At 30.0% G+C, this 15,169-nt stretch overlaps 2 protein-coding genes across 15 annotated transcripts in view; one reads left to right on the top strand and one right to left on the bottom strand.

Annotated features, from left to right (window-relative positions):
- LOC140664636 (uncharacterized) overlaps positions 1 to 15,169 on the bottom strand; it is a 106,549-nt gene that overhangs the window by 9,972 nt on the left and 81,408 nt on the right. For all 14 annotated transcript variants that reach the window (XM_072889910.1, XM_072889902.1, XM_072889905.1 and 11 more), the window contains 3 exons: positions 14,114 to 14,323; positions 2,757 to 2,876; positions 255 to 523 (listed from right to left, as the gene is read on the bottom strand). In XM_072889910.1, the coding sequence (XP_072746011.1) occupies positions 255 to 523; positions 2,757 to 2,876; positions 14,114 to 14,323 (599 nt within the window). The remainder of the gene's footprint in view (positions 1 to 254; positions 524 to 2,756; positions 2,877 to 14,113; positions 14,324 to 15,169) is intronic.
- The window catches only part of LOC140664524 (uncharacterized), a 94,368-nt gene that overhangs the window by 21,493 nt on the left and 57,706 nt on the right, over positions 1 to 15,169 (top strand). Inside the window, exon 2 of the mRNA XM_072889696.1 lies at positions 380 to 456. The gene's annotated coding sequence lies outside the window, so the exon portion shown is untranslated. The remainder of the gene's footprint in view (positions 1 to 379; positions 457 to 15,169) is intronic.

Here is a 15,169-nt window from a genome sequence, read left to right as displayed (position 1 = left end):
TTTTATAAGAAACAACTAATTAATGAAATAAAAATAAATTTGTCAAATTATTTTAGTTTTATAACACTCTGAAATTGTTAAATAATACATATGTATATATACATATACACATATATATACATAGGGTAAATTAATGAATATGTTATACTAATAAAATATTTATGTGTAAACACACTTTTAGAGTTAGCGAATTATCGGATTAAAAGATGTAACAAGTGAGCAACTTGATACATGTAGTTATTTCTTAAACTTACCTTGAAGAAGGCTGTTGATAACCGGGATCCAACAGTGTTTCCATATTATCTTTCGTTGTACTCTCGAGACTACTTTGCCTCCTTGATTCTTGATCATCAGACTTATCGTCCTGATTTGGTTTCAGAAAAGACTCCCGGTCCCCTTCGATACAGTCGTCCTTGGAATTTCTTCGTGGATTCTGTTGGCGATTCGACACAAGAGGTAAGTTATCTGCACTGCGAACCTTACGACATAACTTGGACGTGGATCCATGACGGCGCAGAAATTCCTGAAATGAAAGAGCATTGAGTTTAGTCAGAGAGAACTGCACGATGTAATTAGGGCAGCGTTTTAAGTTTTTAACAAAATTTTAATAGACTTTTTATGAATTTACGGTTTTACGTTGTGCGCCATCAAGTGTAATACAATGAATAGTGTGATCAAAGACAGTGACGCGTGAGTAAAACGCAGGAGATAGAAGAATATATCGTTTCTTTGAGCACAAATATATTTTCAATTGTTGTATTGTAATGTGTGCTTGCTGTGCTGGGCACATCCTTTTTCGTGCTTGAATTATTATTTATATATTAATTTGAATAATAAAGTTTACTTCAGTTTATTACAAATTAATAAATTTTATGTCAGGAATGTGAGAGGAAAATTTTAGCTAAATTAGTATAAATATTACAAGATTTAATTACAGATATCGAATATTCTAATTTTAATTTATACATTTAATTTACAAATGTGTATAATTTGATAATATTCGGAAACGATTGATTAGTTATTTGAAAAATTTATTTTAATTTCATTACTGCAAACAAATACGCTGAAAATGCAACAAATCTGTATATAATTTTAATATTGAAAAACATCAAATCTTATAGTATTGACGATATCGTTGTGCTAATATTGTGCCAATTGCGAGCCAATTATTAGTAGTATCGTGCTAATCGCGGCAGCAGCGTGTCATAATATAATGTATAGAGAGAAATATACGGAAATGGTGTACGACAAATGGTAAAGTAGACATTTAGTGCCGACTTAATGAGAACGCGATTTGGAAATGTAATACACACATCGTTGATGCGGCGAAAATGAATTTATCCATTTCCTTACAAGTAATCCACGAACATATCGATCATCTGTGGTGCACTACACTTTGCCTCAAACTACCTTGAACTTTGACGTTTGAGGTATCTCTTTCGCACGAACTCTTTCGTGTTCATTATTTATTGAAATAACTGTCGCACTGAGGGATATGGTTATTCCCTTTGACTTGGTTGCGTTATGTTAACAATATATCCCGAAACGCGCGATCTGAAACTATAATAATCGTGTAACAATCGTGCAAGTAGAAGAAAAAAAAATATCGATAACGCAATTGTGATGGACGGAGAAAGAAACTTTTAATTCGAGCGAGACAATCGTGACTATCACGTTTGTAACGATTTGGCCTGTTATTTTGGTAGAAAATGGGACATTCGCGTAACACGTTTTGCAAAACGAGTTCATAGTAATAAATCGAATGATCTATTATATTTTTTTTTGTGTAATTGAGATTAATTATTGTTTTTTCTTTAGTGTAATTAGTGTAGACTCTTGTACGAAAGCTTGTAATTATTTATCGCAATCTATTTATCGCTATCTATTTTACAGCCGTTATAATTTAATTTTTAAATTCCACAAGGAAAAAGAGAAACATACTGGTCAATAATTTATCTCTTTTATTAATATCATTGAAGCTTATAAATGGAACACTAACACATAAAAAATTTAATTTTAAATTGCTTATTAATTCGTACAAATATTAATACATTAATAACATATTTAATTAAATTAAAAAGTAATTTTTTATATATACCAAAAATTATATATTACAATAATTTTTGTACAAAACACATGCACACACGTGTACATACACACATACACACACACATACATATATATTGTACATATTTTTTTGTTTATTTTTTATATTTTGTTCTATGCTTTGCGTACAAGATTGTAAAAATTAATATATTAAATAATTGATTCAATTTCATTAGTTGCTATCGCATAATATATAGCATTTTATTTTTTAGTTTCGAAGATACATTGACATGTATCGTATTTGCATGCGCCGTATTAAGGGATATGAATAAATATCAGCTTAAGTTCCAAGATACGCAAATTTAGATTTTATCAGAGAAATATATATATTTTCAATTTCCAAATTCATTTCCATATCAATTGTATAGACTTAAATTGTAATGGAAGGACGCGCAGTTACGTCATTGTAAATATTCGCGTAGTTGAAGCTAAATGTTACCCTTGGAACTCGCTCACTGATTTTCGATTTCAATCTCCTCGATTGCTATAATCGGAAAGCGACTGTATGGGCCGGCATGGTTAGTCCATCCGGGGGAAGGTCGCGGCAAAATCGCGCCAGCAGATCGATCGGCGGATTCGAGGACGTGGCTGTCCACCTCGCGTAATCCATCGATCTTTCTGCGTGGATTTTTCCCGACACAATTACTTACCTGCGATAGGAAGCCGGCCACGTCGATGGCACTGTTAACGCGCGGCCTCGAGGTTCTCGGCCAGGCTAAAACTCCGCCGCTGTCTAAGGAGTCCACGTGATGGCTCGACCAGTGCAGATGCTGGAAATTTTAGTCGTTTTTGATCACGTTACCGTTTTGGGAGCGCGATCGACGGCGGTGATATTGCAATCGAGCGCGGCCTCTCGAAGCGTGACATTTTAATGCACGTGGGATCTACGTGATAAGAAAAGTTGAGAGGCCGACGGAGGGCGGCGAGTGAGGATGCCGTGAACGAGATTGCAGAGACGAGAGTGGACTACAGAATGCACCGGGGACTCAAAGATTTTTCTTCGGTCATAAATTCGTTATCGTAAATTCGATATCGATATTGTTATTAGTCAGCACGAATGAGATAGAGGATTATTATTTGCTATAATTTCTTTACACTAATAAATATCTTTACACTCATAAATAAAATGTCAAAATAGGATTAGTATATTTGTATCAAGTAAAGAAGCATTAAATTATCCATTTAAAATTTATCTAATAAAACGAAAAATTTAAAATCTTATCCAAGCATCTTCATCTCACTGCCCTCCTATGTTCTATTTCTCTTAACAGTTGCAATAAGAATACAATTTCACGATTTTGCAATCTATGTTATTATGTGTATATATCTTTACATTTAGCAATTTAAGAAGATTTAAACGTTACAATTTTGGACAGGTGCTAACGTATTACGGCGCATTTTACGCATTTTTTTAATATTCAAATATTCTTACTCTCTCTGTACTAATAATTATAAATATCGTTTTTTATACCGGTTGTGTCATTTTTATTTCATTTCATTCATAAATATTTGTAGACTATTAATTCAGCTAAGAGCTGAATACTTACACGTCAAAGTTCATATTCAGGATAATAAATACTAATCTCTAAAGACGATCCGAGAATTGATGCAGATGAAATTGTTACTCATAAAATATAATTGATAAATCCGTTTAATATGGATATATTCGTATATTTTCTTTATATATAAATCTTTATATGTATAAATAATCGCATTTTATTTTATTTGTCAAATTTTTTCAAACATGTTTTTTAACTGGATATTTTTTAGCATGGCTTACAAAAAATACCTAAATAATATTAAATCATTATTAACTTACATTCATATCTTTTTAATATTGAAGACAGTAAAAACATATCAAAGTTTACATGTGAGAACTTTAAAAGGAATTTATTCAAAATTATTCTTTATTTTTTTTTCATATATATATATATATATATATATATATATATATATATATATTATACCAATTATATTAATATCTCCTGTTTATTTTAAAGTAACATATCATTCCTTATTTTGAAAATATTTTGGAGCACATTTTCATCCGACTTTTCGTATCGCCTGTTTGACGCGTAAATCGCGCTGTCGTATCGCGAAAACTATATATTTGCGCGAAAAAATCGTTCAGAGGGTTAGCATTATTCTTTTTAACATACTATTTTTATTGGCATGAATTTACTACGCGATACGACACGCTGCTCTGGTTCTACTTGAAAGCATTTTTGGATAAATTGTAAGCATCTTCGTGATTTGATAATTGTGACAAAAAGCATTGATGTGTATTGTGCGAAGCATTGTCTTAATGTTGAACAGCTGTTCAACTATTTAGCTTGCCATTAGTGCGAGAAGGTGTTCAAATCATAGCTAATCTATGCCATTTTGATGCTAGTTCGTTCAACGATACAACTGACTTTATTTAGTTGTAATAAGCATTTGACATTTGCTTGTTTTATAAATATACGTGTTATAAAACGAAGAAAAAAATATAAAATTTACATTTATGACAACCAAATATTAAATAAACACCGTACATACAGGATGTTCGACAATAGCTGAAACAAAATTTAAGGAATGATTCTATATGATAAAATAAAATATAAAATCAAGAGAGTAACGAAATTACAGTGGAGGCTTCGTTTTTTAGTTACAAATGTTTGAAGGTTCGCATAAAAGGTAATCAAAGCATGGTAATTCGCTGTATACTTGTGCGTCACAGTATATTTTGAGGGCGATTCAACCAATGTAGCCTATACACGCCAGAAATTGGCGGATTACCATGCTTCAAGCACTTTTTACGCGAATTTTCAAATATTTTCAACTAAAAATAACGAAGCTTTCACTACAATTTCGTTTTATATATCGTCGAACACTCTTTGTGTATTATTCATCTATATATATATATATATATATATATATATATAGATGAATAATTCCAATAATATATGAAATAGATATCGAAGCTGAGTAAAAAACAATATTAAGAACACATGACATGAAATAACAATATCCTACCTCCTACCTCACTGCATCAATAACGTGACATTTTATTTATAGTTGCTAATATAATAATATACGATTCAAGCGACTGCAATAGAAACTCCTGTGCATAAAAATCTTCCCTATTGTGCTTAAATAGTGCCATATGTTTAAAGAAGTAACTGAAATGGGACGAGTTTAAGCGACTTGAAGCGATTGGGAAGCAGTGATTATATTTTTAAATCAAGTTACTGGAAGTGTCGTTTAATGAAAAAGGAATATTCATTGGAAATAAATCAATTGAATTGAGATTCAGAATAAGATCATCTTAATGTGTAGCGATGAATAAAATCGATTTCCGAGCGATTTTATATTCTAACGCTTTAGATGTAAATATTGAGATATAGTTTTGCTAGATAATACATGATAATTAGATGTTATATTATTGTCTTTATGTTACGATAATACGAAAAAGCGAATCGCGTATCTGTATGCATGCAAGTGAGATCATCTAAAATCTAAAATATGATCCTCTAAAGCTGCGCTTCCCGGAATTATTTATTGATCGTTGGGGAAGCTCTTGTGCTTTTAGATACGTAAAAGACTTCTAAGCTATATATAGCATTTACTTCTAACCACTATGATGAAATCAAAGCTGGCTCTAACACTTTATGAAATATCAAGAAAGCAATACGGCTTTTTCTCTTAGATTATTTTTCAACGGATTTATAATTTGTTATTTTCTTATTTATTATAAAGATGAGTAATAAAAAGTTGTGTTTTAATTTAATATAAATATAAATTTGATTATAGTTACATTTTATCATATTAATTTAATCAAACTATATGCCAGAAAGAATTAAATGTTTTTTTTATTCATTTCATACGAGATATGTGAATATAACGGATATGCGAGATGTTGAAATGATTACAGACGTATATTTACAGCTTTGAGAATTAAATTCAAAATTAAACCGATTGTTCGTTCGGAAAATATTTATCGATGAGATGATGACGTATTTCATCAACTCTGTATTTGATTTCATCAATCTAACGAATCCCTGTGATTTCACGGAGATTAACGTGTGAAATAGAATACATAAAAAATTAAAGAGATTGAAAGAATGGAAGTATCAAGTCAATGGAGTACGAATACTTTTGCGCTGAAGAGAATTTCCGTTTTAACATTTTAAAATATATGATCGTAAAATTTTCCAGCTTATATTACCGTTCTATAATATATTATTCTATATTACTGTTGTATACCCGGAAATAAGCCGAATTTTATTTTATGACGTAAATAGTCGTGCGAAGGACATTTTACAGCTTCATGATTCTTGCGCACACAATGCGTATGATGAGTTATATCTTGTTCTTTATCAGCATCAAAAAATATGAAACAAAATTTATTTAATTATTAAATAAAACAATATTTGTTAATCTTTTCTCATATGTTTTTAAGATAGAATGATGGAAAATATTTCTTTGATTTTAGAATGTATAATTTATTTTTAGTAACTAATTTTGATATATCGAAATGTAAATTATTCAATGTTTAACGATGCGAGAAGACACATATATATATATATAAGAGGATCATTTAGGAATTAGAGGCTTCTAGTCTCATATAAAATTAATCGCAGTAAAATCGATCAAGTTTTTGCAACATTTATTTGATTAGACAGAGTTTACGTCATGCAATTTAATTAGGCACCGACGAAGGGTAGAGATTCAATCGAATTTACTACAGCTATATATCCCGTTAGAATCTCCTGTCTCTGGCAGGACTCGTGATTCCGATCAGATTTGGGTCAGCGTGCTATTAGTCTGAGGTCTTGACTGATTTCGAGATGGGATAAATTTATGAACAACGAATACACCTGCGATTCTAAGTATAAAATTCGCAAAGGACTTATACGAATTGTGTGCGCGTATTTAATCATATGTAAACATATGGGCGACAGAGATCGGACTGATAATTCCCTTTATAACACAGTCATAATCGATCCTTTTTTTTGTGAAAGAATTCTTAGAACAAGGCCTGCCAACTCTAAAATGTGTGCTCTCTTTGTTAAGTTTTCATAGGATATACGTGTGACATAAAGCGCTTTCTCATTATAGCCGTGGACTGAAAGTCAACAGAAGCTTTACGAGTTTCACAAGTTGATCGAAACTCCATCCTTCATGTCAGTTAAGACTTCCTATTCCAGAGGGAATAGGGATTAATCGCGATCAGCAAAGTATAACAAAGTGGGCAGTAGTTTGACTTAAGCGGACTTTATTAAAATTTGATTGCAAAAAAGTAGATAAAAGTAGCAACTTATACCTCTCTCGCTTCTCATTTTTATTTTTGTATAAAACTGATATCTTTTTTGTTGTATTTATGCATTTAATTCCTATACGAATTATAAGCAAATTTAGTAAAAATTTGCTACGTGAATTTTATGCGATTTGTGTTCCTACCACCTAAAATTTTGTAATTATTAAAGTTTTGAATATTCTTCATTTTTTAAAATAGCTATCATTAAGATGTCACATTTGCAAATCAGAATCTGATATCTTAATTTTTGTTCAGATACTGTTTTTAGAAAAACACAATTTCTCGTTTTTAGAAATTTATACTATTTTGTATTTTCTAAAATCATTATTTTATATTATAGATAGTCTTTTTATATAAGATATATAATATATAAAATTCATTTTTTTATATCTTATATCGTCATTGATGATTATCGATGAAATGATATCCGTGTGAAAAAAGTTGGCAAGCCTCGATTCATTGAGAGGAAATAAGGTAAATGCCTTTGTCTCATGAGATGATTTCTCGACCCCTTTTCGCACTTTCAGGACTTTGGCCCGTAATTAATTACGAGAAGAGAAATGAAAAGAACGTGTACAGGCAATCAGTAATATTAATATCATTTGCTGAGTTAATTTTTATTGCGTAACAGAAGAATTATATTTCCTTACGAAATTATTACCAACTTGATATCGATCGCGTAATTTTTTGTATAAGTTGAAAAGTAAAAAGTAGATACATTTTTATATTAATTTAGCAGCATTGATAAGTGGAACGTTTCACGTTTTAATTAAAAATGGAAAAAGATATAGAGTGAAAAATGATTGATATTAAAAACTGATGACAATTATGAATGCAACATTTTTTAGATTGAAATTGCATACTCTCATTACGTGATTAATATGGAAATATTCTCTAGTAGTTTATAATAAACTCTCTTTTTATAATACATATAATAGAGATTCTAAGAAAATTACAATATAACACGAAGTACTAGAAAAGCTTTATATATGTATATATGATGTAATAATACGAATATGTATTATATTTCCACATTAAAAGTAACAAGATAAAAGGTTTATTTTTTATTTAATGAAAAAAGCCTGCTTTAGAATATTAAACTTTTCTACGATTTTGTATATAAAATGAGTTTCCACGAATTCGTAAATACAAAAGAAAATTACATGACATATAATAAATTATTTCTACAACTCTATTGTTTTTTCCTCGAAATTCAAGTTTCTATAAGTTTTTCATAAGTTCTCGAATTCGATATCAATTGATAACATGATTTAAAATATAATAGAAACAGGAATCTACTCTATTAATTACTCACATAAATGTAGGTACTCTAATAAGAGATAAATAAATATGTGGATCTAATGAGTCCCTAGGGTAGATAGAGAAAGAGTCAGTAATGGCTAAATAGATTTTTAGTTTCCGAAAAGAAAATCATAAAATATACGAGTGGGCTCAAAAGTGAGACAGAAAAATATACAGACAATATAGAGAGAAGGGGGTACGGCGTAGGTCACACAGACACAAATAAAACATGTGAAAGGGTGAGAAACAGTAGTAGAGAAAGATAGGATGAGAGCCTCGGTGCAGCCGAGGTTTCTCTCCAGCATGTATAGGTAGGGCCACAAGAAGATAAAATTGAGATTTTAAGACATGTACCGATGGTCACGCGATGTCCGCCCTGTGGAGTAGAGCGAATTGGCAGCCGCAGTCCCGGGGCTCTCGGGCTCTTCTGGGGTACTGAAAGCACTGCTCCAGGACGCAGCAGCCCCCGCCCCCGCACTGCATCACCATATCCGACAATGTGGTCATTACCTTCCGTCGTTTTCGTTCGTTCGTTTTGTGCGTATCGCATTATTGTTTTTTGTCGTTTATCGTTTTTTTCGTTTTTTTTTTTTTTTTTTTTTTCGTAGTCGTGTATAAGATCCGCCGAATGTAACACGAGAGTGTGGTCGGGGAGGGCACACACACGCAGCGCAGAACAGTATGTGGGAGAGTAGTACCGGTATCGCATGTAGCGCCAGCCGATATTCGCGAATTTCGTGCAGTCAATCCAAAGAAACGACGTGGAGATAGAAGAGAGGAACAGAAGAGATCAATAGAATTAAATTGTGTTAATTGAAATTATTAATTAATCTTACGGACTATGTGACTAATGTAGCTAATGTTTGAGGAATGTGGATCTACGCTAAAGATACATATGCATTATTATTTTGTTTAATTTCTCGCTACTGGGATCTCTACTACTACACTAATGAGAAACTAATTGAGTTTAATATTTAATAATGAGAAGAAAAATTTTATTGATCATCAATTTAGTCATTTAATATTGTTTTCCTTTCAATTTATTATGTAATATATATAAAATAATCATATTTAATAATTTACTAATGTAAAAGTAAAATTAATAGTATGATCGCACTGTGAAATAGTAATTTCTTTTTTCATGAAATAAAAAATTAACTCTATAAAAATATTAGAATACCAATTATTTGGTTATTTATTTAATAAATTAAGTGTATACAAATAATTCAAATGTCTAGTACTAAATTGATGATATAAATTTTTCTCTAGATAATTTATTCTAAAATATGCGGCAGCATTTTTGAATTTTAATATGAAATAAAATTATTTTTGAAATATTTAATAAATTTTCTTTTTCTGAAACAATCCAATAAACCTGTTATAATTAATTAATAAATAATTTAATTATGAATTAAAATAATTATTACTTGAGAAATGGAGTAAAAAGTATTTTTCAGTAATATTTTTACGAGATAGATAAATGAAAAACGCCATTCATTTCTTTCGTAATTTTCGATAGAACATAATTCTTGTCCATGTAGCTTAATATATATCTATAATGTTACCGCATACATGTAAAGAATGATGGATGTGTTACTAGCTTTAATAATTTACAGTATTTTGTAGTAACCTTTCTCGTCGACGGAACTTTTACTACTTTTTCAAATAAAAAATAAAAATTATCCGATAAATAAAAATATTCATGAAAATATATCATGAAATAATGTCAAGAAAGATTCTATCTTTTTCTGCTCTTATTTCAACATAAAATTCTATTTAATCTATAATGATAATGTTCTATTTAATCTATAACGATAATGTTCGCGATATTATATCACTATGAACTTATTAAAAATTTATCAACATGAATATCTTTTCTACAATATTACGTCTATAGTATGCGCATCGCGATTAGAGAAATAATAATCAACATTATCCGACATGAATTGCAAATATAAAAATAATATGGAATCTTATTTATTATTTATTATGAATCTAATCTGACTTTTAATGTCATTTAAATGCTTATAATTTTCTAAAGATTAGACATCTATTTATAATAACTTTGTTAACAAATTGAAAAATTAGCAACGATTAAAAAAAATCTCATGACAATTTATTGTCAATGTTAACTCACGATATATGTATCAAATTATGTCTATTTATTTAATTTTTGATTCGTATATGAAAACACGAGATGTACTATTTTGATTTCTAGCCAATATGGTAAGCAAGTGTAGCTCGCTTATTAACGAGTAATTATGTAATCGCAACATTGCAATTGCCAGATATGAGATCTATGCATATAACGGCAACAGCATTAAACACCCGATAATTTATCTGTTACTGCATCGAAGCTTGACAGGTGTTGCAGAAGCTTCCAACTTTCGACTCTACATCGTGGATCAGCAACTATTAATTAATACCAAAATCAACAAAAACTACATATATATTTATTTACTTTATATATTTATCCATATTAGTAATCTTATATATATAGTAAATCATATATTACATATTAGTAAATATCTTCATATCTAATAATGTTCAAATTTTTAATATGATCATGCACGTTCTACAAAAAAGCTAAATATGTCACAGTGATACACACGGAAAATTTTAATTTTATATTTTATAGGATTTATGTTATTGAATTATTAAATCGAAGGTCATCAAAATTGCGGTAAATCTAAAATTAAAAACGATATTGATAATCTGATTAAGGTAGAACTATAACGGCGTTAATCGAATTTGAATTCATAAAATATATTTAATAAAAAATTATAAAAGAAAATTAATGTATAATATAATATAATAAAATTAGATATCATTTTAAAAAATTATGAATATATACATACATGTATATTTTAGATATACAAGGCAGAAGAGAATTGAATTTCTGAAATGCTTCAATATATTGAAATCATGTTATTGGAAATTGTTTCTATACAAAAGTAATAACAAAAAATATTAGAAATATGTTTTTCGAGAATATCAAATTTGTAAAAGAGAGAGAGAATTGCACTTGTTTTTAAACGATCGATCAAAATTTTTGACTTCGATATAAAGCAACAATTGGTGAAACGTGCTGAATATAAAATTATTGTCATTCTTTTTTTTACAATGATTATTCACTGTCGCCAATTAAATCGTAATGAATCCACGGGAGGTCAAATCGATATGTCTAGAGTTTCTCTAGAGTTCTTCTTTCTTATGCGACACGAAATGGAAATTGTTATAAGTTCTCTTTTTCATTCCCGAGATATATGCAAATTATGCAGACAGGTTATTAGCCAGCAATATTGGATTGTTGGTGACATTTTAATTAATTACCCAATCTTGAATTCTGTTTGTAATTCTGCCATGACGTCAAACTCAACCCGAGCGAAAGCTCTTTTGTTGCGCGAAACAATTCGCCGTGAATCGGGTAATCGCACAAATCGGGCAAAACAGCTTTACGTAAAGCTAGTTTGTAGACATCAAATGGTTAGTTTAATAGTCAATAAACTTTACTCGTTAGCAGCTTGCTATTGACTTAATGTACTAAAGTATGCTAATCAAATGCGGCTTGTAGCTGCATCAATTGCTGACTTGTGCAATGTTCAATATATGTGTTTTAAATATGTAATAAAAAAATATAAAATGCTTCTTTTATGGTATACTATATGTTATATGTATAATATAGTAAAAAATAGAATTTTTCTATTTTTTACTATATTCTTTTTCGAATTCTATATGTTTTACTATATATAATATAACATACTACAAAAGAAGCACTTTATATTTTTTATAATATACGCATATAAAATTTTATAAAATTTTATGACTTATACATGCGGTAACAACACGATAATAATAAATATTTACTAATAAAAATTAGCATTGAAATAATTAATCGATGTATATTTTAATGACAAGTTTCCTCGGATTGAGTTTTCCTAGTAAATGTTAATTAATATTAATTATTTTCCGATAATTATATTTCAAATTAAAGTTAGATTACATTAAAATTGATTAAGACTAATTCAGAAACAGAATTTTATAATCTCTTTGAAGTTTAATTAATTCGTTAAAATGTTTAATTTCTAACCACTTATTGTTAAAGTAATTATTACGTATTGAACATTTAACTTTTTTGCAATTTTCAGTTCATTAATGAAACTTTAAATTAATTGTCTTTAACCACTTATCCTCTAAATCAATAAAGTTTAGTTAGGAATTTACGATAGAATTTAGAAGATGCATTCTCGGTAATTCTCATATCAAGCTGCAATGCGTATATGGTTGAATACCGTTGCACGAATACGATTATGCTTCCGCGAATGAACCAGAATTTGTGGCATGCTAATAACATACGGTAGCACCATTCCTTCTGTGCCTTTACATCCGCGTATTTCCGGCCGTATGCGGGCATTATTCGAATGTTGTGTTCCCGATGACTATGTATTCGTTTACATCGCGCAATACTCGTTCTATGCGTAATGGAGATCGCACATGCACATATCGTATCAACCCTATACGTATAATAAAGTGTCAATGTCACGCGAACTTCAAAATTTCGAATATTAGATATTCGACGTCAGTTCGATTCGCTCTCATAAATTAAAAACTTATATATCCCACGCTAACATTCGCGTTTTGCATAAATATGACTAGACGATTTTCAATGAAATATTTTTCTTGAAATCCGTAATATTTAAATTGGAAGATCGGCCTGCATTTGATATTACAAAATATTTCTCCGAGTGTCTTTTGCTTGATATATTTTAATATTGTGTTATGCTAAGAAACTTATATTTACAATTTCAAATATCGACAGAAAGTTAAAAAACCTTTGTATTAAAAAGACATTGATTTCAATTCCTTTTTTAGTTGATATGATGGTATTATATGATGATATTAAAAAATCCATAATAAATTGATTATTTTCGTTGATTAATTGTGCTACAAAAATATATAATGATTTAGTATTTTATAAGATCTAAAAGAAAATTATTTAGTTTTGCAAAAAAAGCGGTAAATTTTAATTTGATTTCAATGAAACTTTATATATATATATATATATATATATATAATTTCAATAGACCATATTTAAAAATCTTTAGTTGCTAAATAAATAGCTTTAGATTACGGAGATACATCATAGAATCCTCTGAAGATGTATTTCCTAAATAAAGTAAAAAAATGTTTCTCATATGAAAGATATTCATTGTTTTAAATAATTTTTAGCAGCAAAAGAAAATTTCTAATTTTTATTCTTATGTCTCTCGAGGATAATAATCTCATAGCTTGAGCAGTCAAATTTTTCCAGTTTTCAGAACGCTACCTGGGCGCGGCTTATATTATGCAATGCGAGCGCAGGAAGGTTCGTTGCATCATATCGGATGCAGTATACCTATGCGTTACCTGAGAGCACGCGTGTTGCGTTGGATGTTGCGTATACGCGGAGCTCGCGGCCGTGCACACGCCCGTGCCAGGGACCTTCAATTGCTCCTTATAGTCGGGCTGATAAGGCAGCAGCATCCGGATCTTTCCCCAGCGATTGAAGAACAACGCTATCGCGCCTGCCCAAACTATCAACACTAACACTACTATGCCCACCTCGACGCCACGGATCTGTAAACGGAACACAAGTCGCGTTGTTTTAATTCGCGATGTGAAGATTTTCATGCAATAATAATTTTTATGCGTGTATCTTTTAATATATTTTCGACATTCGGCATATTTGCATTTATTGAGAAATTTCTCGAATGACAGATGTTATTAGTTAGTCCTTCATCGGACATTCGAAATGGATGTCTCTTTTTCTCTTTCTCATATGATAAAAAGTTCGAAAAGAAATATAATTTCGAGACACACATTTCTTCACGCAGAGGATTCTTTCTCGCCTGGATTAGATTTGAAAAAGTTTCGCAGCCATATTCCAGTTTCTTCTTTTTTCATACTCTGGTAAAATGATGTTATATCCCACTAGGTGAGAAATTGTCTATCTACTTTTCTTTACAAGTAACGCTTCACATTATTGATTTTACCGAAGAACATGCATATATAAAAGTTCTGAAAATTGATGTAAAATCCACTTCGCAAAAAATTCTATAAATATTCTAAATTATATGCTTGTATGGAGAATATTCGAAAAGAAAGAGAATTTTTAAATTTATTTTAATATTCTGGAAATTGTAGTCGAAGAAAGCTGTGAAATACGGAAATAGAGATAAAAGATGCATCAATTTATTCAACCACATTTTTCTTTCATTCTTCTATTTCGATACTTCTCGATATTGTATTCTATGTACCAATAAATTGATTTTCCTTTAAAGGATATATTATGTTGCCTTCAGTTTTACGTAATATTTAAGAAAGTTCTCGATTGCCAATCGTGATGTTTATACGTGAATCTAGATTAAGTAAAATTTTTCCAACCTATTTGGTCGCTATTATGAATAAATTGGTTCATTTACT

Source organism: Anoplolepis gracilipes, chromosome 4 (assembly GCF_047496725.1).
Source record: "Anoplolepis gracilipes chromosome 4, ASM4749672v1, whole genome shotgun sequence".
Lineage (NCBI taxonomy): Eukaryota > Metazoa > Arthropoda > Insecta > Hymenoptera > Formicidae > Anoplolepis > Anoplolepis gracilipes.
Note: the sequence above shows the minus strand (reverse complement) of the source record. Positions and strands in the feature narration are given on the sequence as shown.